This window comes from Cnephaeus nilssonii (assembly GCF_951640355.1).
Source record: "Cnephaeus nilssonii genome assembly, chromosome: 6".
Taxonomy (NCBI): domain Eukaryota; kingdom Metazoa; phylum Chordata; class Mammalia; order Chiroptera; family Vespertilionidae; genus Cnephaeus; species Cnephaeus nilssonii.
In genome coordinates this window covers 95,426,355-95,451,395 of record NC_137077.1, presented here as the reverse complement: position 1 = coordinate 95,451,395, position 25,041 = coordinate 95,426,355, and the positions used below count along the sequence as shown (strand labels likewise).

At 42.1% G+C, this 25,041-nt stretch overlaps 1 protein-coding gene across 2 annotated transcripts in view; it reads left to right on the top strand.

Moving 5' to 3' along the window:
• The window catches only part of USP12 (ubiquitin specific peptidase 12), a 109,276-nt gene that overhangs the window by 41,461 nt on the left and 42,774 nt on the right, over positions 1 to 25,041 (top strand). The window contains exons 2-3 of one of the 2 annotated variants that reach the window (XM_079773477.1): positions 3,175 to 3,255; positions 21,119 to 21,332. In XM_079773477.1, the coding sequence (XP_079629603.1) occupies positions 3,175 to 3,255; positions 21,119 to 21,332 (295 nt within the window). Of the gene's footprint in view, positions 1 to 3,174; positions 3,256 to 21,118; positions 21,333 to 24,564; positions 24,648 to 25,041 lie in introns of those variants that run through there. The other variant, XM_079773478.1, reaches the window with a different exon arrangement.

Below are 25,041 nucleotides of genomic sequence, written 5' to 3'. Positions count from 1 at the left end.
AGTGGGTGGGGAGTTGACTCTGGGTCTTTTGGCGCAGGGGGACTTGTTGCTGTGTCCCAGTTTGTGCTGGCCCAGACTCTGACAGCAGGGAGGAGGAAGTCCCACCCACACAGAATCAGCCAGAATCAGCCATTGGTCAGACAGCTCTCAGTGGCCTGACAGCCATCTGACAGCAGGGAGGAGGAAGTCCCACCCCTAGAGGATCAGCGATTGGTCAGACAACACTCTGCCACCTGACAGCCAGGACTCTCATTCCCCTGACAGCAGGGAAGTGTGACTATGTCTAAACATCTACTATAGATACAAGGTAGCTCTGCAGCCGAAAGAAGCCAGTGTTATCTACAGAAAATGTCTGAAGACCAACGTGCGTCTGATCTTGAAGGCAGGCAGGCGAGCAGTTGGGAGCCAGCAGTCCTGGATTGTGAGAGGGATGTCCCAGATTGGAGAGGGTGCAGGCTGAGCTGAGGGACAACCCCCCAACCCCGTGCATGAATTTCGTGCACCGGGGCTCTAGTTTTATATAAAAATAAAACACACACACACACACACACACACACACACACACACACAGTGCTGGATGGCTGCAAGTTATCAGAGGAAATACCTTGTTTTGGTAGAACTTGACCACCAACCCTGTCTGACCAATGGCTGAGTTCCCTTTAATGCATGTACTAATTTTTAGGCTTGCCCCATCCAGAAGTTGAGGATGTGTTGTCTAACAAAGGTCTGGGCTTCCCAGGTTCAGGAATGTACCTCTGTCAGGAGACTGCAGGGGTGGGCTTTTGCACACTAAAAGCAGTGTTAATCACATGCCAGTGTCCTTGAGGAGGCAAAATGTGTGTGCTATTATATATATGACTAGTCGAAACTGCGCGAGACCTAGACACATGGGAAATCGTGCGAGACTCGGGACCCCAGACCCCGCCACGCCACAGGACTTTCTCAAGTCCCGCTGCGCTGTGACACCCAGAGTCAAGTCCCGCTGTGCTGCGGGACCCAGAGTCAAGTCCCCACCCACCCGCATGGGCCTCGCTGCGCACACAGCTTCCTGGTGACTGGTCTTTGGTTGTTATGGCGTTAGGGCCACTGGGTTTTTATAATATAGATAGAGTTTTGTGCTAATCAGTTTTTTAACATAGTTTTTGAGAAGTAACCATGTTTTTGTATGTAAATCCAGTTTATTTATTCTGACTCTACAATATAATAGGTGTACCGGTTAATAATGCAGATTTTTTTCAATAGATGGAGTTACACATATATTGATATATATGCGATTTGATATTATGCTCTTTTGTTGTATTGTCAACAAGCTTTAAAACTTCATATGTCATATTTGCTGAAGGTGTTAACATCATAGATATTTTTACACTTAAAGAATTTCATGCCAAAAAAAAGAGCATTTGCGGGAAGTTTTAATTCATTACTTTTTTTTGAAGAAAAGTGCTGCTGAATACTTTAGGAAGCTTAATGGTGAACATGCTCCATCTCAAGATACTTGTGAACGCTGGTTTAAGTGCTTTAAAAATGATGATTTCGATGTGAAAGACGAAGAACATCCAGGTCAACCGAAAAAGTTTTAAGACCAACAATTACAAGCATTATTTGATGAAGATGCATGTCAAACTCAAAAACTTGCAGAAAGATTCAACGCTCAGCAAACAATTTCCGATCGTTTACAAGCAATGGGAAAGATTTTAAAGGAAGGAAAATGAGTGCCACATCAATTGAACAAAAGACAAATGGAAAACTGAAAAGTCATCAGTAAAATGTTGCTTCAACGGCACGAAAGAAAGTCTTTTTTGCATGGAATTGAGACTGGCGATGAAAAGTGGATTTATTTTGAGAATCGCAAATGCACAAAATCATGGTTTGATCAAGGTTAACCATCAACATCGACTGCAAGGCCATATCGCTTTGGAAAGAAGACAATGCTCTGTGTTTGGTGGGATCAGGAAGGTGTGGTGTATTATGAGCTTCTAAAACCAGGTGAAACCATTAATACTGATCCTTACTGACAACAAATAATCAGTTTGAACCATGCTTTGATTGTGAACGACCAGAATGGGCCAGAAGACACAGCTAAGTAATTTTGCTTCATGATGACGCACCATCACACACTTCAAAACCAGTTAAAGACACATTAAAAGATCTTGCCTGGGAAGTATTAACCCACCCGCAGTATTCACCAGACCTTGCTCCTTCAGATTACCACTTGTTCTGATCGATGGCACATGCACTTTCTGAGCAGCACTTCAAAATGTATGAAGAAGTGGAAAATTGGGTCTCTGAATGGTTTGCCTCAAAACAAGAAAAGTTCTATTGGGGTGGTATCCACATATTACCTGAAAGATGGGGAAATGTGTAGCTAGTGATGGACATTACTTTGAATAAAGCACTTTTGATGTTTCTCTTGAAATTATCGTGTTTTCTTTGATTACCGAATCTGTCATTATTAACTGATACACCTAGTAATATGCTATCATATTTTTATAAATGTTCATTTAAAAAAATATATTCTTATTGATTTTTTTTTGAGAGAGAGAGGAAGGGAGACAGAGAAACATCAATTAGCTGCCCCTTGTACTCCCCTGTTAGGGTTGAGCCTGCAACCTGGGCATGCTCTCTGTCTGCGAATCGAACTGGCGACCTCTTGGTTCCTGGGTCAGTGCTCAACCGCTGAGCCACACTGGCTGGGCTATGCTATAATATTTTATAGACCCTGTAGATTGCTGTCAGCTATGCAATCATCAATGATACTTCAGTAAACATTCTTTTCCCCTTTAGTTCTATGTGAGAATTTCTTAGTTATATACACCTCTGAAGAATTGTTAGGCCACTGAATATATGCATTTTAATTTGATAAAATTTCAGCTCTGTGAGATGGCTGCTTTCAGATTACAAACTCCCTTTAGAATGCATGATACAGCAAGGGCTTTAATTCATTACTTAGATAAAAGGAACAAGTTAGGAATATAATTCCTTGATCTAGGCTTTGGTTATATGAGAAAATTTCTTCAAACTAGTTTTTAGTAATAATATTAAAAGCCTTTATTCTTCATTATCCTTTTTTTCCCAGTAATGTTAGGTAGTTATAAGGAGCATAGTTATTTAAAGGATGTCTTCATAATGCCTACATTAATTGTGATTTTTTTATTTTTGTTTTTCGTTTTGTAGGGCGCCAATGCCTCGGCATTAGAGAAAGAGATTGGTCCAGAACAGTTTCCAGTCAATGAGCACTATTTTGGATTAGTCAATGTAAGTATTCATTGATGTTTAGCCTTCAGAATTATGTTTGGAAGTAGTTTTTAAAAATGATGAATGCATTTCATAATTTATTAAAGAAAACATGTTCATTTATATCAGTAGACTTAATGCCAAGAAACTTGATTTGGAATTTGGAATTTACCTTTACTGTAAGGGAACAAAGTTATCTGATGACTTAAGTGTCTTAGACATAGAATAGTTTCTACTTATAAGCCTGATGTTTCCTATTTTGTGTCAAAATTTTCTCATAACCAAAATTTCATATGGTTTAGACCAAATGATCTCTTGATTCTTTCAGATCTATTTAAATGTCTACATATAAGTGGTCCAAATAGTTTAGTCAGTTCCTCCATGTGTTGAGATAGGGTCTTTGTCATTTTACCTCTGACATTGTTCTACTAGTATAAATATAAAAGTACAAAGTATAGGGGAAAAATACACCCTCAATCCTTGTGGAGGTAATTCTAGTAATTATATATTATTGAAATTTTTCAAGAACCTGCTTTAGAATTTTTAACTCTTCTGCAACATCAGAAAACACCACAAATCTGTATTATATAATTGTTGTGGTAATTAATATACTATTATACTATACTGTTAGGTGGATCCATGGTGAGTATTTAAAAATATGCTACATATGATGTTACAGGTAATTAAGTTAAATTGAACAAAATTGGTGTGTCGCTAAATACTAGTATGTAATTATGATGTATGAGATAGATTTCTTGTGTGATTTGGGAAAAGCAGTTGGAGTGACATGTATACCCTCCCCTGCTCTGGGAATCATGTCTACAAGTGTAAAGCTTATCACAAAGAATAGGCAGGCTCCACCCTCTAGCCCCTCTGCAGCGAAGACTACTTATTACTCCTCAGACTATTTTTTTTCTGGAATTTATCCTTAGATTATTAAAGTGCTTATACTTCTACTTTTAAAATTCTGCTATTTAAAAAAACACTAATCTATTGACTTCCTGTTAGGACAGATAAGAAATTTAGTTCTTCTACTACCATCCCCTGCTATTCTCCCAACATGGAATTAATCATTGCTTTATTTTTCTATTTCCTTAATTTCCAGTTAGTCTTCATCAGAATTAAAAAACAAAACAAAAAGATTTTCTCAATATCAGTTTTCACTGGACATGTCCATTAGGCAAATTCTCCCTTCCCTGGAGCCTTCTGTCCTTTTGTGCAGCCATTGCCTGCCCTTCCTTTTCCACCACTTGGACACTCCCTTCACGTTTCGTCTTTTCTAGATCCTATTTTCTTTTCCAGTTTTCTCCCTGGCTTTGTGGAACACATTCTACAGTAGCTTCTTTAGGAAGTATACATGGAGATAAACTTTGAGATCTTGTGTATGTAAATTTTTTTAAAAAATGTATTTTTATTGATTTCAGAGAGGAAGGGAGAGGGAAAGAGAGAGAGAAAATTCAATGATGAGAAAGAATCATTGATCGGCTGCCTCCTGCATGCTCTACACTAGGATCGAGCCTGCAACCCGGGCATGTACCCTGACAGGGAATCGAACCTTGACCTCCTGTTTCAACCACTGAGCCATGCCAGCTGGGCTAAAAACATTTTTGTTATTTTAACAGCTACATATAGATTTTAGGTTATAACCTTCCTGAGGAATTTTTAAAGGCCTTATTCTATTATTTTCTGACTTCTGTTGAGAGGGCTGATGCCATTCTGGTTCTTGATCTCTTCTGTATGTGGCTATCTCCCCATTTAAAAAATTGGGTCTGTGGCGTTTAGGATGCTCTGTGTCTGCCGTTCACAATGTTCTGAGTTTTCGTGTGTCTTGATCTCCTCCCTCCCATTATTTCATTGGGCATTTATGTACCTGTTCAGACTGATGATTTCTTTTCCTTAGTTCTGGAACATTTCTGATACTATTATTTGAATAATTTCTTTTCAATTAATATAATTTCTCTGTTCTGTCTTTTTTTATAATACTGTTAGATGCATATTGAAACACTTAGACTGATTCTCTATATTTCCTTCCCTACCCCCCATTTTTGATGATCTGCCTTTTTAATTCTGCATTTTAGACGATTTCTTTGACTTTTTTTCTCAACTCATTACACTTTTTATTTCTTAGTATGTTACTTTTGTTTTTGTTTTTATCTTGTTTCACAAAGGCAGTATTTTCTGTTACTAGAAGCCCGGTGCACAAAATTTGTGCACGGCGGGGGGTTGTCCCTCAGCCCAGCCTGTACCCTCTCCAATCTGGGACTCCTGGAGGGATGTCCGACTGCCCGTTTAGGCCCGATCCTGGTGGGCAGTCGGACATCCCTCTCACAATCCAGGACTGCTGGCTCCCAACTGCTTGCCTGCCTGCCTTCCTGATTGCCCCTAACCGCTTCTGCCTGCCAGCCTGATCACCCCCTAACCACTCCGCTGCCAGCCTGGTTGATGCTTAACTGCTCCCCTGCCAGCATGTTTGCCCCCAACTTCCCTCCTCTGCCAGCCTGGTCACCCCTAACTGCCCTCTCCTGCAGGGTTGATCACCTCCAACTGCCCTCCCTTGCAAACCTGGTCCCTCTCAACTGCCCTCCCTTGCAGGCCTGGTCCCTCACAACTGCCCTCCCTTGCAGGCCGGGTGCCTCCCAACTGCCCTCTCCTGCTGGCCATCTTGTAGTGGCCATCTTGTGTCCACATGGGGGCAGGATCTTTGACCACATGGAGGCAGCTATATTGTGTGTTGCAGTGATGATCAATCTGTATATTACTCTTTTATTAGATAAGATAGAGGCCTGGTACAGGGGTGGGGGCCAGCTGGTTTGCCCTGAAGGGCGTCCCGGATCAGGCAGGGGTTCCCTTGGGGCATGGGGCGGCCTGAGCGAGGGGCCTGTGGTGGTTTGCAGGCCAGCCACGCACCCTGGCAACCCAAGAGGAGGCCCTGGTATCTGGAATTTATTTTCCTTCTACAATTGAAACTTTGTAGCCTGGAGTGGAGCCAAGCCTGCTGTTCCCTCTGGGGTGGCAGCCATTTCTGTGGCAGTTAATTCACCTTCTACAATTGAAACTTTGTAGCCTTAAGCGGGTGAGCCCGGCCAGGGTGTGTGGAAAGCTTTGCTTCCCCTGTTGCCCCCGGCAACCCTGGCCTGCTCTCTCAAGCTCCATTCTGCCGCCATTTGTTTGAATTTGTTTACCTTCTATAATTGAAACTTTGTAGCTTGAGTGGAGGCTTAGGCCTGCAACGGCTATGGAAAGCTTGGCTTCCTCTGTTACCTGGGAAACCTTGCTCTCTGTGGCTATAGCCATCTTGGATTGGGGTTAATTTGCATACTTGCCCTGATTGGCTGGTGGGCGTGGCTTGGCTGGTGGGCGTGGCTTATGTAGTGGAGTGATGGTTAATTTGCATATTACCATTTTATTAGAGAGGATTTTTCTCAGGTTAGTATTTATAGTTTTTATTGTTGCTGAAGTTTTCTTATACTTACTGGATTGTTTCTGATTTGTCTAGTGATCAAAAGCCTCATTTCAATTCTGGGGATGGCAGAACCCCAATTTCTTTGGTGACTCACCTTTATTTGGTTCAGACTCCAATGTTAATATGTGTATTGAATTGTAGTAAAGTTGTGCCCATTGATAGTCTCCCAAAAGATCCATTTTTTGAAGAACAATCATCTCTATAATAAAGAGCCAGGGTGTAACGACCAGTCATGACCAAAGGCTGACCATCCTGAAGTCAGCGCTGGGTTGCCATGGCGACCCAGCACTAACTAATGCGGCTGCAGGCCCGGTGACCCAGCAGTGATGCTGAGGGGGCTTTGAATCAGGCCCGGAAAGAGACCTGGAGAGAGAAGCTGGGGCAGATCTGTAGCATCTGTGGCAGCTTTTGACCAGCACTTGCCTCTCTCTTTTTCTCCGAGCCTGGCCAGCAGCCCTGCCTCCATTTCTCTTCAAGCCTCCACCGGGGCTGCTGATCAGCCCTGCCTTTCTGATCAGGCCCTGTTGATAGGCCCAGAGACACTGACTGGCATAGAAACTGACCGATCAGAACCAAATCCGGGTCAACTGTGAGGAGGCAGTGGTTGTCTAGGAGACAGAGCTTTTGACGCTGACTGGCATAGAAACTGACCAATTAGAACCAAATCTGGGTCAACTGTGAGGAGCCAATAGCTGTCTAAGAGGTGGAGCTTTTGACACTGGCTGGCATAGAAACTGACCAATTAGAACCAAATTGGCCAGCAGAGGAGGGCAGTTGGGGGCGAGATCAGGCTGGCAGGGGAGGGCAGTTGGGGGCGAGATCAGACCAGCAGGGTAGGGCCGTTGGGGGCAAAATCAGGTCGGCAGGGGAGGGCCATTGGGGGCAAGGTCAGGCTGGCAGGGGAGGGCCTTTGGGGGTGAGATCAGGCTGGCAGGGGAGGGCAGTTGGGGGCAACCAGGCTGGCAGGGGAGGGCAGTTGGGGGCAAGATCAGGCCGGCAGGGGAGGGCGTTGGGGGCAGCCAGGCTGGCAGGGGAGGGCAGTTGGGAGTGAGATCAGGCCAGCAAGGGAGGGCAGTTAGGGGTGATCAGGCAGGCAGAGGCAGTTAGGGGCAATCAGGCAGGCAGGCAGGTGAGCGGTTAGGAGCCAGTGGTCCCAGATTGCAAGAGGGATGTCCGACTGCCGGTTTAGGCCTGATCCTGATCGGGCCTAAACCAGCAGTCGGACATCCCCCAAGGGGTCCTGTATTGGAGAGGGTGCAGGCTGGGCTGAGGGAACCGCCCCCTCCGTGCATGAATTTTGTGACCGGGCCACTAGTCATAATAATAAAAGGCCAAGAGGTGTCACGACCAAACGACCGGTTGCCATGAGGTGGCATTGACCACTTCTCGGTCCCTCCCTTCCCCACCTCCCGGCCCACGAGCGGGGGTGGGGCAGGACTGGGGACTGGTGAGCGGGCTGAACTCCTGACCTCTTTGTCCCTCCCCCTAGTCCACAGACTCCTATGGATCAGCGATGGCCAATGGGGGTTGGGTGGCGGGAGGACCAGGTGGCTGTCAGACGGTTGGGATCATCAGCTCATCCCTGGCTGCTCGGGGGCTCAGGCCTGCGGGAAAGCGGGCACCGGCAACTTCACCTCCATGTGCGTGCGCCGGGCCAGCCACTGATGGAACGTGCTGCCAGCTCGGGGCTGCTCACGCCGGGTCGGGTAGGTTGTGGGCACGCCCCACAGCCTCCGTCAGCGCCTCAAGCCCCAGCAGCAGTGGTGGCAGCAGCAGTGGCAGCAGCGGCATCCGCGTGAGTGGCCCCAAGCAGGCAGCGTGTTCCATCAGCAGCCGGCCCAGCGCACGGGCATGGAGGTGAAGTCTCCAGCACCTGCTTTCCCACAGGCCTGAGCCCCGGAGCAGCCGGGGATGAGCTGGTGATCCCAGAGGCCTGACAGCCTGGCAGTGGAGGCGGCGTTCGGCCTGGGGACTGGCCAACAGGCAGAAGATGGCCCTGATCACAGCAGGCTAGGCCTGGGGACCCTACCTGCAAGATTTAATTGTGCGCTGGGCCTCTAGTAGTATTATAGATTGAAAGTTGTTTTGCCTTTAACCTTTGCCAGTATAAATACAGGCTGGGCCCAGCCAGTGTGGCTCAGTGGTTGCGCGTTGTTGGTTCGATTCCTGGTCAGGGGACAGCCAATTGATGTTGACATTTCTCTCTCATTGATCTTTCTCTCTCCCTTTCTTTCTAAAATCAATAATCCTACCTTATAATAGAGAAACATGCAAATTGACCCCACCTCCGCTACACCCACAGCCAATCAGAGCGAACAAGATGGCGGTTAATTTGCATATGTGGGTGCTGAGAGGCCTGGGTCCAGGAAACATCCTCCAGACCCAGGCCGCTCCTAGCCTGTAGGCCCGTGCTTAGGTCCTGAGTGGCAGGGGTCCTAGAACGCCCCCTGGCAATTCAGAGCCTATGGGTATAAGCGCCAAGCAACCTGGCGGGATGTTCTGCCCCGCCCCCAGCGGCTTGCAAAGGCTCCTGCACAAAGCGGCGGTTTGGGGCCACACCCCCAGCCAGGCGCCCAGGGCCAGGGGCTGGCCGCTGACCTCTGGGGTGTGCCGAGACCCTGGCGGCCACTGCTGTGTGCTGCCTAGGGTCCCTGCAAGCCCCGAGCCTGAGGCCCATGATCAGGCTGGCTGCTGGCCTCTCCAAGCCGCTTGCAAAGGCTCCTGCACAAAGCGGCGGTTAGGGGCCATGCCCCCAGCCAGGCGCCCAAGACTGGGGGCTGCTGCTGGCCTCTGGGGTGTGCCGAGACCCTGGTGGCCACCGCTGCATGCTGCCCAGGGTCCCTGCAAGCCTCGAGCCTGGGGCCCATGGTGGGGCTGGCTGCTGGCCTTGGGGCTTTTGGAGATGGGGATGTTCCCGCCCCGCCCCAGAGGCTTTCTAAGCTCCAGCACCAAGTGGCGGTTCGTGTCCATGCCCCCAGCCTAGCGCCCTCCACAGGGGGGTGGCTGCTGGCCTCTGGGGTGTGCGGAGACCCCGGCAGCCACCACTGGGTGGCAGGGACATGCCCCTAGGCCAGTGGACACAACCCAGGGGCTGCATGAGCTGCAGAGGATACACCTTTTTAAAAATTTTTTTATTGATTTTTTTTTTTTTTTTACAGAGAAGAGGGGAGAGGGATAGACAGTCGGAAATATCAATGAGAGAGAAACATTGATCAGCTGCCTCCTGCACACTCCCCACTGGGGATATGCCTCCAACCAAGGTACATGCCCTTAACAGGAATCAAACCTGGGACCCTTCAGTCTGCAGGCCCACAGTCTATACACTGAGCCAAACCATTTTGAGAGTAAATGCCTTTTCTGACAACTCATTGGCTAAGCTCCCTGTAGGCCGCCAATTGCAGTGTTCTTGGTAATTTGGGTTATAAGAATCCAAGAAGGTAATCTAGGGTTTTTCCACCACACTCCTGGAGGAAAAACTGAAGGTCCCTTGAGGGGTTCCAGATTGGAGAGACTGCAGGCTGGGCTGAGGGACAACACCCTCCGCTACCCCCCCTCCCCGCCGTGCACGAATTTCATGCACCGGGCCTCTAGTAATAATAATAATAAAAAAACAACAGTTAAATATAGGCTGGGGCAAAAGTAAGTTTATAGTTGTTTGTATGGAAAAAATACAATAAATAATAATACAGAATACACTCTGTGTTTTGTATACTGATAACTGTAAACCTACTTTTACCCCATCATGTATTTCAACTTTGTGTCTATTTTTTAAAAATTATTTTAAGTGGATTTCAGAGAGGGAGAGAAAGAAACATCAATGACAAGAGAGAATCATTGATCAGTTGCCTTTGCCTCCTGCACACCTCCTACTGAAGACTGAGCCCACAACCTGGGCATGTACCCTCACCAGGAATCGAACTGTGATCTCCTGGTTCATAGGTCGATGCTCAACCACTGAGCTACAACGGCCAGGCAACTTTTTATCTACTATTACCACCAACTTTATGTCTAACTTTTTTTACAGATAGCCTCAAAACAAGTAACACAACATCCTAGATAAAATGAGTATTAAAATTCTATAATGTTTTTTCTGTATTTTTTTTTAAATTGTTTGTTTTGTGTGTGGGTTTTTTTGTTGTTCACCTGAGGATATTTTTTCCATTGCTTTTCAGAGAGAGTGAAAGAGAGGGAGGTAGAGAAAGAGAGAGCTAGAGAGAGAGAGAGAAACATTGATATGAGAGAGACACATCAACTGCTTGCCTCCAGCATAAGCCCTGTTTGGGATTATGAACAAACCGCAACCCAGGTACATGCCCTGACCAGGAATCGAATCATGACTCTTCAGTGCGTGGGCTGATGATCTATCCACTGACCCACAGTGGCCAAGGCTCTGCTGTTGTTTTTAATTTAATACGATAACAGTATCAAAATTTCACTGTCGATCGTGTACAAAATGGGTTTCTAAGAAGGTACCATTTTATTTATTTATTTATTTTCAATTTTTTTTTATTAAGGTATTATATGTGTACATATCTTACCATTGCCCCCCCACCCCTCTCCCATATATGCCCTCACCCCCCAGAGTTTTGCGTCCATTGGTTATGCTTATATGCATGCATACAAGTCCTTTGATTGATCTCTTATCTTCCCCACCTCTCCCTAACCTTCCTGCTGTAATTTGACAGACTGTTTGATGCTTTACTGCCTCTGTATCTATCTTTTTGTTCAAGTTTTTAATGTTCTTTATTATCCATAAATGAGTGAGATCATGTGGTATTTTTCTTTCATTGACTGGCTTATTTCACTTAACATAATGTTCTCCAATTCCATCCAGGTTGCTGCAAATGGTAAGAATTCCTTCTTTTTTATGGCAGCATAATATTCCATTGTGTAGATGTACCATAGTTTTCTGATCCAGTCATCTGCTGATGGGCACCTAGGCTGTTTCCAGATCTTAGCTATTGTAAATTGTGCTGCTATGAACATAGGGGTGCATATATCCTTTCTTAATGGTGTTCCCAGTTTCTTAGGATATATTCCTAGGAGTGGGATTACTGGGTCAAATGGGAGTTCCATTTTCAGTTTTTTGAGGAAACTCCATACTGTTCTCCACAGTGGCTGCACCAGTCTGCATTCCCACCAGCAGTGCATGAGGGTTCCTTTTTCTCCGCAACCTCGCCAACACTTGTCGTTTGTTGATTTGTTGATGATAGCCATTCTGACGGGTGTGAGATGGTACCTCATTGTTGTTTTGATTTGCATCTCTCGGATAATTAGTGACGTTGAGCATGTTTTCATGTGTCTCTTGGCCTTCCTTCTGTCTTCTTTGAAAAAGATTCTATTTAGGTCCGTTGCCCATTTTTTTATTGGATCATTTATCTTCCTTTTATTAAGTTGTATAAGCTGCCTGTAGATGTTGGAGATTAAACCTTTATCAGTGATGCCATTTGCAAATATGTTCTCCCATGCAGTGGGCTTTCTTGTTGTTTTGTTGATAGTTTCTTTTGCTGTAAAAAAGCTTTTTATTTTGATGTAGTCCCATTTGTTAATTTTCTCTTTAGCTTCCATTGCCCTAGGGGCAGTATCGGTGAAGAAGTTCTTTTGGCATATGTCTGAGATTTTGCTGCCTGTGGATTCCTCTAGTATTTTTATGGTTTCCCGTCTTATGTTTAAGTCCTGTATCCATTTTGAGTTTATTTTTGTGTATGGCGTAAGTTGGTGATCTAGCTTCATTTTTTTACATGTATCTGTCCAATTTTCCCAACACCATTTATTGAAGAGACTGTCTTTATTCCATTGTATGTTCATGCCTCCTTTGTCAAATATTAATTGAGCATAGTGGTTTGGGTCAATATCTGGATTCTCTATTCTGTTCCATTGATCTATATGTCTGTTCTTGTGCCAGTACCAGGCTGTTTTGAGAATAGTGGCTTTGTAATACAGTTTGAAATCTGGTATTGAGATCCCTCCTACTTTATTCTTCTTTCTCAGGATTGCTGTGGCTATTCGGGGTCTTTTTTTATTCCAGATGAATTTTTGGAGAGTTCTTTCAAGGTCTGTGAAATATGCCGTTGGTATTTTAATGGGGGAGTGCATTGAATCTATAGATTGCTTTGGGTAGTATGGACATTTTAATGATGTTGATTCTACCAATCCATGAACATGGTATGTTCTTCCATCTGTTTACGTCTTCCTCTATCTCTTTTTTCAGTGTCCTGTAGGTTTCCGTGTATAGGGTACCATTTTTTTTAATGTACCACTTATTTTTTTAAATGGTACAGCCACTTTATTTTTATTTATTTACTTTAAGTCCTCACCTGAAGATATTTTTCCATTGAATTTTAGAAAGAGTGGCAGAGACAGAGAAAGACAGAGAGAAATATCGATGCGAGAGAAACTTGGTTGCCTCCTGCACGCATCCCGACCAGGGCCCAGGCTGAGGAGGAGCCTGCAACCAAGGTACCTACCCTTGACCGGAATCGAACCTGGGACCCTTCAGTCTGCAGGCCAATGCTCTCTCCACTGAGCCAAACCGGTAGTGCAGAAGGTTCTATTTTTATTACTCCCTGTGGATCAATCTGAATGCAAAAGATAGTCTTTGTGTTTTTCCCTAAGCTGAGTAACTGAAATTCAATGAAATCAAGAGAAGAATGGCCTGGCCGGTGTTGCTCAGTGGTTGAGCATCAACCTATAAACTAGGGGGTCAGGGCACATGCCTAGGTTGCGGGCTCGATCCCCAGTAGGGGGCGTTCAGGAGGCAGCCAATGGATGATTCTCATCATTCTGTCTCTCTCTCCCTCTTCCTTTCTCTCTGAAATCAATAAAAATATATTTTAAAAATGAGAGAGAAACAGAAGGGAGTGAAGTTAGTAAGAGACCATCAGAGGAAGCTTTGTCTTTATCCCCTCTACAGATTCATTTGATGAGTAGAAGTATACTTTCTGATCTCTATTCCTAGTTATGATAAAGAATTGAGATACCACAGTAGCCAGCACTCTGGCTATGAAAGATTGATGAACACCTTGAATTATACTCAGAAATAAATTGGTGCTAAGAGTAAATGCATCAGAACCAGTATAATGATTAACTTTTCTGTGATTTGTACTTCAGGCTACTTGGCAATTGTGTTTTTTACTTTTAACCTTTTTCTGTAAGCCCTTAAATTACTACTTCTGTTTCTTTCTTGCTCCCCTCTCCGTTTTTTATTTGTAGAGTTATACTATAGGAGTTTCTTAAAAATTAAGGTTAGAATTTTGGGTCAGGGGAGGGTGGCTTAGTTAATTCAGAGATTGACATTTCAGCTTTTTTTATTTCCTGTCCCTGGAAACTTTCTTTTGCTGAAAAATATCTTACTTGCATGCCAGCTATTTATACAGTAAGCTAATTCTTTCAAAATAAGTTGTTTTATTCTGACAAACCAGATTGCCTTCTTCCCTGTTTCTTGTAACTGATGAGTACTTAGAGTTGATAGTAGAGTGCATTTGCTACTTTTTGTGCAGTTGATACATTTTTAATAGCCTATTTGCATTATTTTATTGTATAGTTCTATATTAATTTTCTAATACAATAATCCCTAAACATAAGAGGTTGAGCTCAATAAATCTATTTGTGAGGCTACCATGGGATGTGTTTCCCTCTCAAATCTTTGTTATAAAATTACTAGAGGCCTGGTGCACGACATTTGTGCACTGGGGGTGGGGTCCCTCAGCCCGGCCTATGCCCTCTCACAGTCCAGGACCCCTTGGGGGTCCTTAGTGCTGCTGCAGAGGTGCGAGAGGCTCCTGCCACTGCCACTGCGCTTGCCAGCCGTGAGCCTGGCTTCTGGCTGAGTGGTGCTCCCCCTGTGGGAGCTCACTGACCACCAGGGGGCAGCTCCTGTGTTGAGCGTCTGCCCCCTGGTGGTCAGTGCGTATCATAGCAATTGGTCTTTCCACCGTTAGGTAGATTTGCATATTAGCCTTTTATTATATAGGATAATTGTGTTCCTAGACCATCTTATAAAAGGCTGATTAGCCTGAATTGCTAGTAGTCATTAGTTGGAATTCCGGATCCAGAGAACAGGGGCCATTATGGATGAGAGAGAGAAATAAAAATGAAACTTTCTATTTGTGGGTTATGAAGTTGATAAGGCAAATGTCTCTTAGTTCTGTTTTCTTTTGCATCAATTTGATGGCCATTGGCTAATTGAGTTTTACATTATCCGAAATCCCAGAGAACATCCACATCAGACCTGACAACTCTGGTCCAGATTCTCTGGCTAGATTGGATCAAGTGCCCCACACTGTCAAGTGCCCAACCTATAAAAGGATTTGTGATTGATAGACAGCCCTACAGAATTTGCCTAGAGAAGTCAGTCGTAAAAGGAAGCACGGGGCAGTAGAGAAGTGTGTGGTGTAGGTGACAGATGTCCACTAGCATGTGGAAGGACACTTTTGGGTTAGGTCCACTTGGCTGCAGTGAGGGTTTGGGTCAGGCAATGTGAAGCATAGTGGTACAGACAGGGCCACCTAACCAGAAACTGTGGTCCCAGGGAAGAGGGCCTTTCCTAGAGGGGGATGTTCACAGGACAGACACCAACACCAACCTCCAGCACGGGGCATAGTGGAGCATTTAAACATTTGTAAATGGTTGACATAATGTTAAAACCAGTAGTCTCTAAAAGTAATGTAAGATGATCTTAGGGAAATGGGAAGAAAGTATTAGAATTTCTAAGCTTTATTTTTATTTAAAAATGAAACCTAGATTAAGCTTTACTAATTGTTAATAAATGGATGATACTGCCATCCATGCCCTATCCCCATGTGAAATGGTGTGCTGTTACCTCAAGTCCAGTAGTGCCAAAGAGATGATAGTATCACACTCTCTTATTCATGTACTACAGGCTTGGTGCATGAAATTCGTGCACAGGGTGGGAGGTGTCCCTCAGCCCAGCCTGTACCCTCTCCAGTCTGGGACCCCTCGAGGGATGTCCGACTGCCCTCTCACAATCCAGGACTGCTGGCTCCCAACTGCTCGCCTGCCCGCCTGATTGCCCCTAACTGCTTCTGCCTGCCAGCCTGATCATCCCCTAACCACTCCCCTGCCAGCCTGATTAACACCTAACTGCTCCCCTGCCGGCCCGATTGCCCCTAACTGCCCTCCCCTGCTGGCCTGGTCCCCCGCAACTGCCCTCTCCTGCAGGCCATTTCTCCCCCAACTGCCCTCCCCTGCAGGCCTGGAACCCCCCCCCCCCCCCCCCAGCTGCCCTCTCCTGCAGGCCTTGCCCTCCCAACAGTCCTCCCCTGCAGGCCTTGTCCCTCCCAACAGCCTTCCCTGCAGGCCTGGTCACCCTAACTGCCTTTCCTTGCCGGCCTGGTTGCCCCTAACTGCCCTCCCTTGCCGGCCTGGTCACCCCTAACTGTCTTCCCCTGCCGACCCGGTCACCCCTAACTGTCTTCCCCTGCCGGCCCGGTTGCCCCTAACTGCCCTCCCCTATAGGCCTGGTCGCCCCCAACTGCTCTCCCCTGCAGGCCTGGTCGCTCCCAACTGCCTTCCCCTGCCGGCCTGGTTGCCCCCAACTGCCCTCCCTTTCAGGCCTGGTCCCTCCCAACTGCCTCCCCTGCAGGCCTGGTCACCCCTAACTGCCCTCCCCTGCAGGCCTGGTTGCCCCCAACTGCCCTCCCCTGCTGACCTGATAACCCACAACTGCCCTCTCCTGCAGGCCATCTTGTGTCCACAAGGGGGCATCCATCTTTGACCACATGGGGGCGGCCATCTTGTGTGTTGGAGTGATGGTCAATTTGCATATTCCCTCTTTATTAGATAGGATGCCATTGCAATGTATTATGACTTAAATATAGACTTAGAGATTATATGATTTAATTTCAGTTATTCTAATTCTTCAAAATGGCCAAATGGCTTTAAAAGGTTATTTCAAAAGTACCTGAATGATAAGGTGCTAGGAACTATCCTAAGTGCTTTGTGCAGATTATTTATTTAATTCTTTACAAGATTCTAAGAGGTGGGTGCTGTCATAAACCCCATTGTTCAGGTGGAAAGCCGAGGAACAGAGCCGCTTAATTTTCCAAGGTCAAGTAGCAGAACCAGACTCAAACTTAGTTTGGCTTCATGCTTCAGGTACGCTTAGGTGCTTTACTGTGTTGCCCATGAGGCAGATAGTTATTGAATGAATTCAAACAAATTTGGCAGATAAGGATTTAAAATTTAACACTAATTTAGAGAGTAAATGCCATCAAGGAAACTCTTTTCCATTTAGATCTGCATATGTATCTTTGTGAAGATACTTTTTTCAACTTTGATAGCCATTCAAACCACATATCCAAATAACTCACACTATCAAATCACTGTATTAAAATCTATAACTCACAATTTATAAAACAACCCCAAACAAACTCTAGTTTCATTGCTCTCACTTCAATATCAATAATTTTTAGTGGAAATAAAAAAAATTAGTATAAGTAAGACAAAAATTTCAAATGTTGACTTCATTTAAATCACATTTGTTATATTTTTAGTGTACGCAATGTGGTACATATAGAATTTATAAACTATGTATATATTAGGGATATATGCTTAAATGATCTTATTGATGTGGATATAATAAATATTTGTGGGGGGGCATTTTTTTAAGCTGTAGAGGAAAAGTCATTAGAGAAAGCAAGAATAGGTCATTGTGTTCAACATGAAGTTGAAAAAAAAATCAATGATCAGGTCCTGAGGAGAGTGGCAACTTTAAAAATTTGTTTCCCCTGATTTTAATTCTAGTCATATCTTTGATTGTCAGAACCAGCTGAAAAAACCACAGGGTAGATTTCAACCCTAAAGATTGTCTTTTTTCAGAAATTGAGCATTCAGAAACAAGAAGAATAGAGGAAGTCATCCCAAGCACTTTTTTGTATGAGTATTTACTTTAAGGATATAACTTGAGGTTTTAGGAACTTGAATGAAAGTTACTATTGAAAATCAAACAATTGAAGAAGTTTCAAAGTTGTGAATAAGATGAAAAGTTAGCACATTCTGGAGAAATACTTCAGCCTTTAATATTTCTTTGGTGGGATTGATGAAGGTAAGTAAATGAAGACCATACTAGAAACCTCAAATAAGTGATTATAATGTTACCATTTGCTTTATATTCAGAAGATGAGCAACGGGCTGACTTTCAACCCTCTGTACAAAATATAGATTTCCTCTAGTTCCTCAGCTTATCCCATTATGATTTTTTTATAAGTAGATCAAGCTTCATTATAAAATTTTCTAATATACTGTGAGATGCTATCTTTTGTTTTTATCTACTTCCTCTGTGGAAGTTGTCAGAGACATTTTTGCTTATTCTTCAATAAAAATATCCAAATTATGGAGATTGTATCTTCAATTGACAGAGCCATAGTTTGTTGGTCATTAGAGTCTGGTCATCGTGTTTTTCATATTAGTACTAAGTAATTGGTAAATTAATCTTTACAATTATAGGTTCTACTGCAGGTGTCCCTAGCCCCTGAATAAGCTTTATTGAAGTATATCCCTAGTTATATTTATAAACAATAATATTAATGCAGCATCATCACACACTTCTTCTAGCATTTCTCTAGAAAGCCTTTAAAGCATCTGCCCAGTAAATAAAAAAGTTGTGGTACATTTACACCATGGAATACTATGCAGCAATAAAAAAGAAGGATCTCTTACCCTTTGAGACAGCATGGAGGGACCTGGAGAGTATTATGCTAAGCAAAACAAGCCAGTCAGAGAAAGACAAGTATCACATGATGTCACTCATATGTAGAATCTAATGAACAAAATAAACTGATGAACAAAATAGATCCAGAGACATAGAAGCATAGATAGACTGACGAATCTCAGAGGGAAGGTGAGGGTGGGGGTGGGTGGGTGGTAACCCAAGAACTTATATGAGTGTATGCATAACCTATGGACACAGACAATAGTGTGATGAAGGCCTGGGGAGTGAGAAAAGGTGAGGAAGAGGGGGTCAATGGGGTGGGAGAAAGAAAGGGGACATCTGTAATACTTTAAACAATAAAGTTAAATTTTTTTAAAAAGCATCTGCCTTTATGAAATCAGCTCTTGGCTCTGATTAGCATTATGAATGGAGAAGTCATATATCCTCTAGGAATCTCATGTCCCTATTCCTGTTTTTGTGGTATTGTTTAACTTGTTCTCTGTTCCTGAATGTCTTCTAAATTGGTAATTCCATCTAGACACTTGACAAAAGTTTAGTGGTTCTGTTTTGTAAGACAAGAATACTTTATAGGAAATGCTGTATATTACTTCACGAGAATAAAAGTTTATTGTTCATTTTTAATGATGCTGGAATGCATTGGGGGTTCAGGTCTGAGCCCTCCATTTTAAAGTTTCATATCAATCTTTAACCTAATGTTTTTAGTATCTATTGATAACTTTTGCCTAATTCATTATTTACAACCATTTCTTCTGAATTTATTAGCTGAAATTATCTATGAACAAGAATTTACTTTTCAACTATTTAGTGCCCCCTGAAATAAGATTCTTATATAAAGGCAAGATAAAACTTGCTTTCTTATTATATGTTAGTTTATAATCTCCACTGGAGACTAATGACAGAGTTTTTAAAATGTTATTATTAATTCATAGATTTTTATGTAGTTGATGTGCTCTTTATTCGTTGTGGTAATTCTTCTTGATGCAAGTTGGCTTTTATATCCACACTAAAATATTCTCTAGGCTAATCTTATACATTGTTCATTTCCTGTCCCAGACCTTGCATAACCCTATCTGCAAGGTGTTTTAGTTCCTTTCTGTGGGAAAAGGCTTTTTAGAGGCCACAGTGTGGATACAGAGAAAGCTTATTGCTGCTAGGCCTTTTCGGTGGACAGACCTTGAACAAACACACATTCTCTCTCTCAGATTTATAAAAAGGCACCATTTTATACTGATATTTCTAGTTGCAATGTAAGTTTATAGGGCTTTTACTCTGTGACTTGTATTGTTATCTTTTTTCTCTTTACATTAAAAATTTTGGTTCCTAAGGATATTAACATAATCCCTTGCTTGCTTTGTCCTACAGTATATCTGTACTAGTTTTAAAATAATACCAGTGGATTAGTTCTAACAGTATGACTGAATGCTGTTTTATATTTGTTCTTTATTCTTAGACTGTATTTCCATGGTATGTATAGTAAAAATTCTGTTTTTAAAGTTGTTTGAAGTAATTTTTTTTTTTAATCTTCACCTGAGGATTTATTTTATTTTATTTTATTTTATTTTATTTTATTATTTTATTTTAGAGAGAGAGTGGAAGGGAAGGGGAGAGACAGAGAGATAAACATTGATGTGAGAGAGACACATCGATTGATTGCCCTCCTGCATGTGCCCCAACCAGGTATTGAGCCTACAACGGAGTTACGTGCCCTTGACTAGAATAGAACCCGGGATCCTTCAGTATGCAAGCTGACCCTCTATCCCCTCAACTAAATCGACTAGGGCTTTACCTAGCCTTTAAAAATTAATATATATATGTGATCTCACCCCATGGCAGTACTGTAAGAATTGTCATCATTCCTTTTTAACAGTATCAAAGTACTCCCCAAACCCTCATTCATTGATTTTTGGTTTGTTTTTTTTTTTATCAGCTTACTTTAGGAGCCGGTGTCTATTAGTGGGAAGGGAAAAAGAAGGCAATAGATGTTTATTAAGCTCTGTGTCATTTTCTCTGTAGGTAATATAGTTTTTCCTAAAGAGGAGGAAATTGAAATTCAGTAAGGTGTAGTGACATACTCCAGATTACATGGCCAATAAGAGACAGAGCCATACATAGTTCAGGATATAACTCAGGTTAAACTTCATTTCTTTCTAATAGAGCAAGAATAAGTCATCTAGCATTTCAGTGGTTGTAAGGCTCATATTGAGGATTTTTAATGTAATATTTCAAAGGGTCTTGTTTTTTCTAGCTTTTTTGTTTGTTTGTTTGTTTTTGGGTGGCCCTTAAGAATCTGATTAAAAAATACACACCTCACTTTTTTGTTTTTTAAATAATTTTTGAAAGTTATATTTTTAAATGTACAATATATAAAATGCTTAGTATACAACCAATACTATTAATAAAAAGGGGAATTTTAAAATTATCCAGAATCCAAAACCCTTACTAATCTTGCTATTTAAACTATATAGTTCTTTAAACCAGTTTTCACAAAGGCCAGATTTATTGCATATATTTTCCTTCAATTTTAATCTGAGACGGATGCCTAGATCATCTGTTTATTGTTAATATGGCTGGTTTGCAGTAAGAATAACTATTTCTATTTTTAGATACCTTTTAATATGTGAGGATCAAAAATTCCCTATCTATCTCTTTCTCTTCTCTCAACTATACAAATTCTTTCTCTTAAAAATGTGTTGTCCTAAATTTAACCAAAAATTTTTTTTCTATTCTAGTTTGGGAATACCTGCTACTGCAATTCAGTTCTTCAAGCACTTTATTTTTGTCGTCCATTTCGGGAAAAAGTTCTAGCATACAAGAGTCAACCTAGGAAGAAGGAGAACCTTCTTACGTGCTTAGCGGATCTGTTCCATAGCATAGCCACCCAGAAGAAAAAGGTTGGAGTAATACCTCCCAAGAAGTTCATAACGAGATTACGGAAAGAGAATGGTAATCCTTTTACTTGAGAAGCTCTCATGTTTCTCCTGATTAGGGCACTAATCTCAGCTATCAAGACCTAAATGGCCTCCCAAAAGCCCTATTTCCAAATAGTATCACACTGGGGTTTAGGGTTTCAACATATGAATTTAATGGGGACACAATGTATGAAGTCCATAACATGATCTGTAAGTGTACAATGATTTTCAAAATTTTAGATTGACTCAGAGTTCAAATTACTGTGTTGTGAAAGTTCTGTGTGGTTAAATACCCATAGCTTTATATGTTTGCTTCTCAAAGCTGGTATAAAAAACAGTGTTTATTATGTTTTAATTGTTAAATATTTTCTGAATTTTTTGTGTTTAGGCAGAGTGAATTGATGCACAATAGACTTCTTAAATACCTTGTTGAATGAGACTAATTCTAGATTAAATATTTCAGACCCATCTCATAAGTTTTGTTTTCATGTTTCTGTACTTTAGAAACAATATTTAATAGAAAAGCATTTTTATTATTTTGATGCTGGTGGTATTTTTAAGTATGTTTTGAAATATATTTTTAGCTTTTGAATTTTTTCTGGATAAATATGTAGAGAAGAGCATACAAATCAAAGAGGATTTCATAGGTTATCCATTGCATAACTTCCTTCGGAGATTTTATTTGCTGGTTTGTTTTAAATCTCTGCAAAATATGTTGCCCATTTCAGTATTTCCACTAACTTTCACTATTTCTCTGTTCTTCTTAAATGTTGCCTTCCATGTATGTTATAAACTTAAGTTTTATATTCTCAGTAGATACTAGCTTCATATTTTTTTTATTTTTATTTTTTAACATCAACTGGGTTTATTACAAAAATCTTCTAGAATGAAACCAATTTTAAAAAGCCACACAATCTTTTGGTTTTGTTTCCAAAATTTGAACAAAAAATTATGTATTATCTCATTTAATCTCCACAAGTCTAATGCAATTATAGTAGTACAGTTATTCCCTGTGGTATTACAATTATTCCTGATGAGAAAACCAACACAGGTTGAGGAGTAACCAGTACTAAGTAATTACACGGCAGTTACAGAGTAGTTGAGCACAGGCTCTCTGCGGCTTTGGGTTGTAAGTGAGGAAAGGACAGCCACAGAGCTAGTACACACTCCAATACTGTGCACTGCAGGCTGTGGCCAAGGCCAATCTTTCTCGTCGCTTTATTTCTACCCATTTATGTTGCATCTGAATTCGAAATCCTTTTCTGAGAGAGTTCACAGGTGTGGTGGTTGAGAATTCGGAAAGGGCTTCACTCCAGGATTTGCCTTTCTAGTTGGGCTGTCTTGAGCAAGCCATTTAGCTTCCCTAGTGCTCTTGTTTCCTCACTTGCAACAGAAAGAGCTGGAGCAATGTTCTTTGAAGTTTAGATGCTGGTAACAGGCATTTGATGTCAAGTCACAAAAACCTGGCAGACAATAACTTGAAAAATCACGTTGCCACTTGCGTTAAACAGATTCCAAAGCAGATCTGGTAGCTCGACATTTCTGCAAAAGAAAGATTTCCATCTTGGCGGCTGCCACTTGCCTCGCACCGGAGCCTTTTCTCCTCCCCACCCCAGCCATCCTCCCGTTGTCATGGAGACCCAGAACGCTCCGGCTGGCTGATTATCCTCCCGCGGGACCCCTAGCGGAGCACATGAGGACGCCTAGCTTCATATTTTTAAACGACTGTCGCCTTATATAACTAACCATTTTTATATCCTTTGGAAAGGTTCTGTTTTAATTTTAGTAATGAATTTTTTTTTAATTTTGTGTCACCCAGTCAAAACATAAGAGGACTGTGGCACAGTGCTCCTAAGTGCAGTATGATCAGACTTGCTCCATACCTCTTATCTTTGATGATGTGAAGCTGGCTGAATATTTGAATTATTATATATTTAGTTCCTACTGTGTACCAGGCACTATGCAGAACTAGGGACATAGAAATAAGACAAAGCCTCTTGCCTTGAGGGAGCTGACATTCTAGTGGGGAAGTCAAACAATAAACAGTTATGTAGTATAATGTGTCTTAGCTGTGCTGAAAAATAAACCAGGGAAAGGGGATGGAGAACGAGGGAGTTGATAAGTGGCATTAGATTAGAGCTTTGAAGTGAGAAGCCATTAGAAGGTCTGAGGCAAAATTGTCTTAAGCAGATAGAACAGAAACTGCAGTTGCCCTAAGTGCTGAAAGGACATCAAGAGAATTAGTGTAGCTAGAGTGGAGTAAGATGAAGATAAAGTTAGAGAACGGCAAGCCCTAGACCTTGGGTTTTATTTTGAAAGCTGTGGGAAGCCATTGAGGGTTGTGGGCAGATGGGCAGGTGATATGTTCTGATCTGTGTTAGGGAAAGAGCCCCTGGCTGCTAGGTGGCCACCCTGTGGGAATGGGTAGGCTGGGCAACATGAGAAAAAGCAGGGAGACCAGCCAGGGGACTGTTGCAGTGATCTAGGTAAGAAATGAAACCATCTGTTTAAAAGTAGTAACTTCCTCCAGGCTTTCTATTATTTTGGAAGAATTAAAACACAGGTTGGTGATCTAATTATGTTAGCTAGAGTTGACTCAACTGGAGAGTGTGGAATCATTTACGGTGGGGCCTTGACCATCAGATCAGATGGCATCTACAGCTGTGCTCTGACACTGAATCTTGACATTGTACATAGTTCATATTGTTATTTTGGGCCATATTTAGTCTTCTCAGGTCATTTTTAGCTGTTTCAATCCCTGTTCCTTGTTAGTTTGTTCATTCATTCAAAAACTGTCAAGTCCATCTGCTGCTATGTGGCAGGCACTGCTCTAAGTGCTGGGGATACGGCTGTAAATGAGATAGAAAGGGTCCTGGTCTCAAGGGTCCTGTATATATATATAATAATGTCAGGTGCTGGGAGAGATACAAATATAAATTAATATATATTTATTTATTTTTAGGTGTTGGTCTTCCTCAAATGAGGAAATATTAGTTGTTTACAAATAACACTTATTAAACATACTTGAGTAAATAATTTCCCATATTCGTTTCAGTCTTTTTTCTTCAAAAGAGCATGAAAGACATTTTGTGTCATGAAAGCTATTGCTATTTCTGAATTATAAAGAAAACATAACTTACTTATAAGCAGTGACTTTGTTTTCTTTTTTTTTTTGGCATTAATGTTGCAGCTATATCAGGACTATAAATGCTTATACATTTTATATACATTTATTTAATAATGAAATTGTCTGTCTCTCCCACTAGACTGTCAGTTCCATGATGGAGAGAACCCATTTGTTTTTGCTCACCATTGTATTCCCAGCACATAATCCAGTTCCTGGCACATAGTAGGTGCTTACTAAATATTTGTTGAATGAGTGGATGAATGAATGAATGAATGTGTTTGTTTAATTTCCCAAAGCAAGTTTGAAATTCACCTTTCCCATTATGCTACTTAGCACAGGAGAAAGAAAACCATGATTTAAAAAATGAAATATAATGTAGTTTACAGGGATTGTCCCGAGGCCATTTAGTTGATGTTTGGTATTAATGAAGTGCTGGTTGAGGCTTTTAAAATTGTAGTGGCTGTTCTCAGATAGTGCAAGATTCTGGCATATTCAGTATACTATATTTATAGAAAATACACTATATAGTATTTTAGATATTTCAACAAAACAAAGAGTATTTTCTGGTTTACTTTGCATCTCATTCCTGGCTCTTTAAGTCAGTTAGGGTATTTCT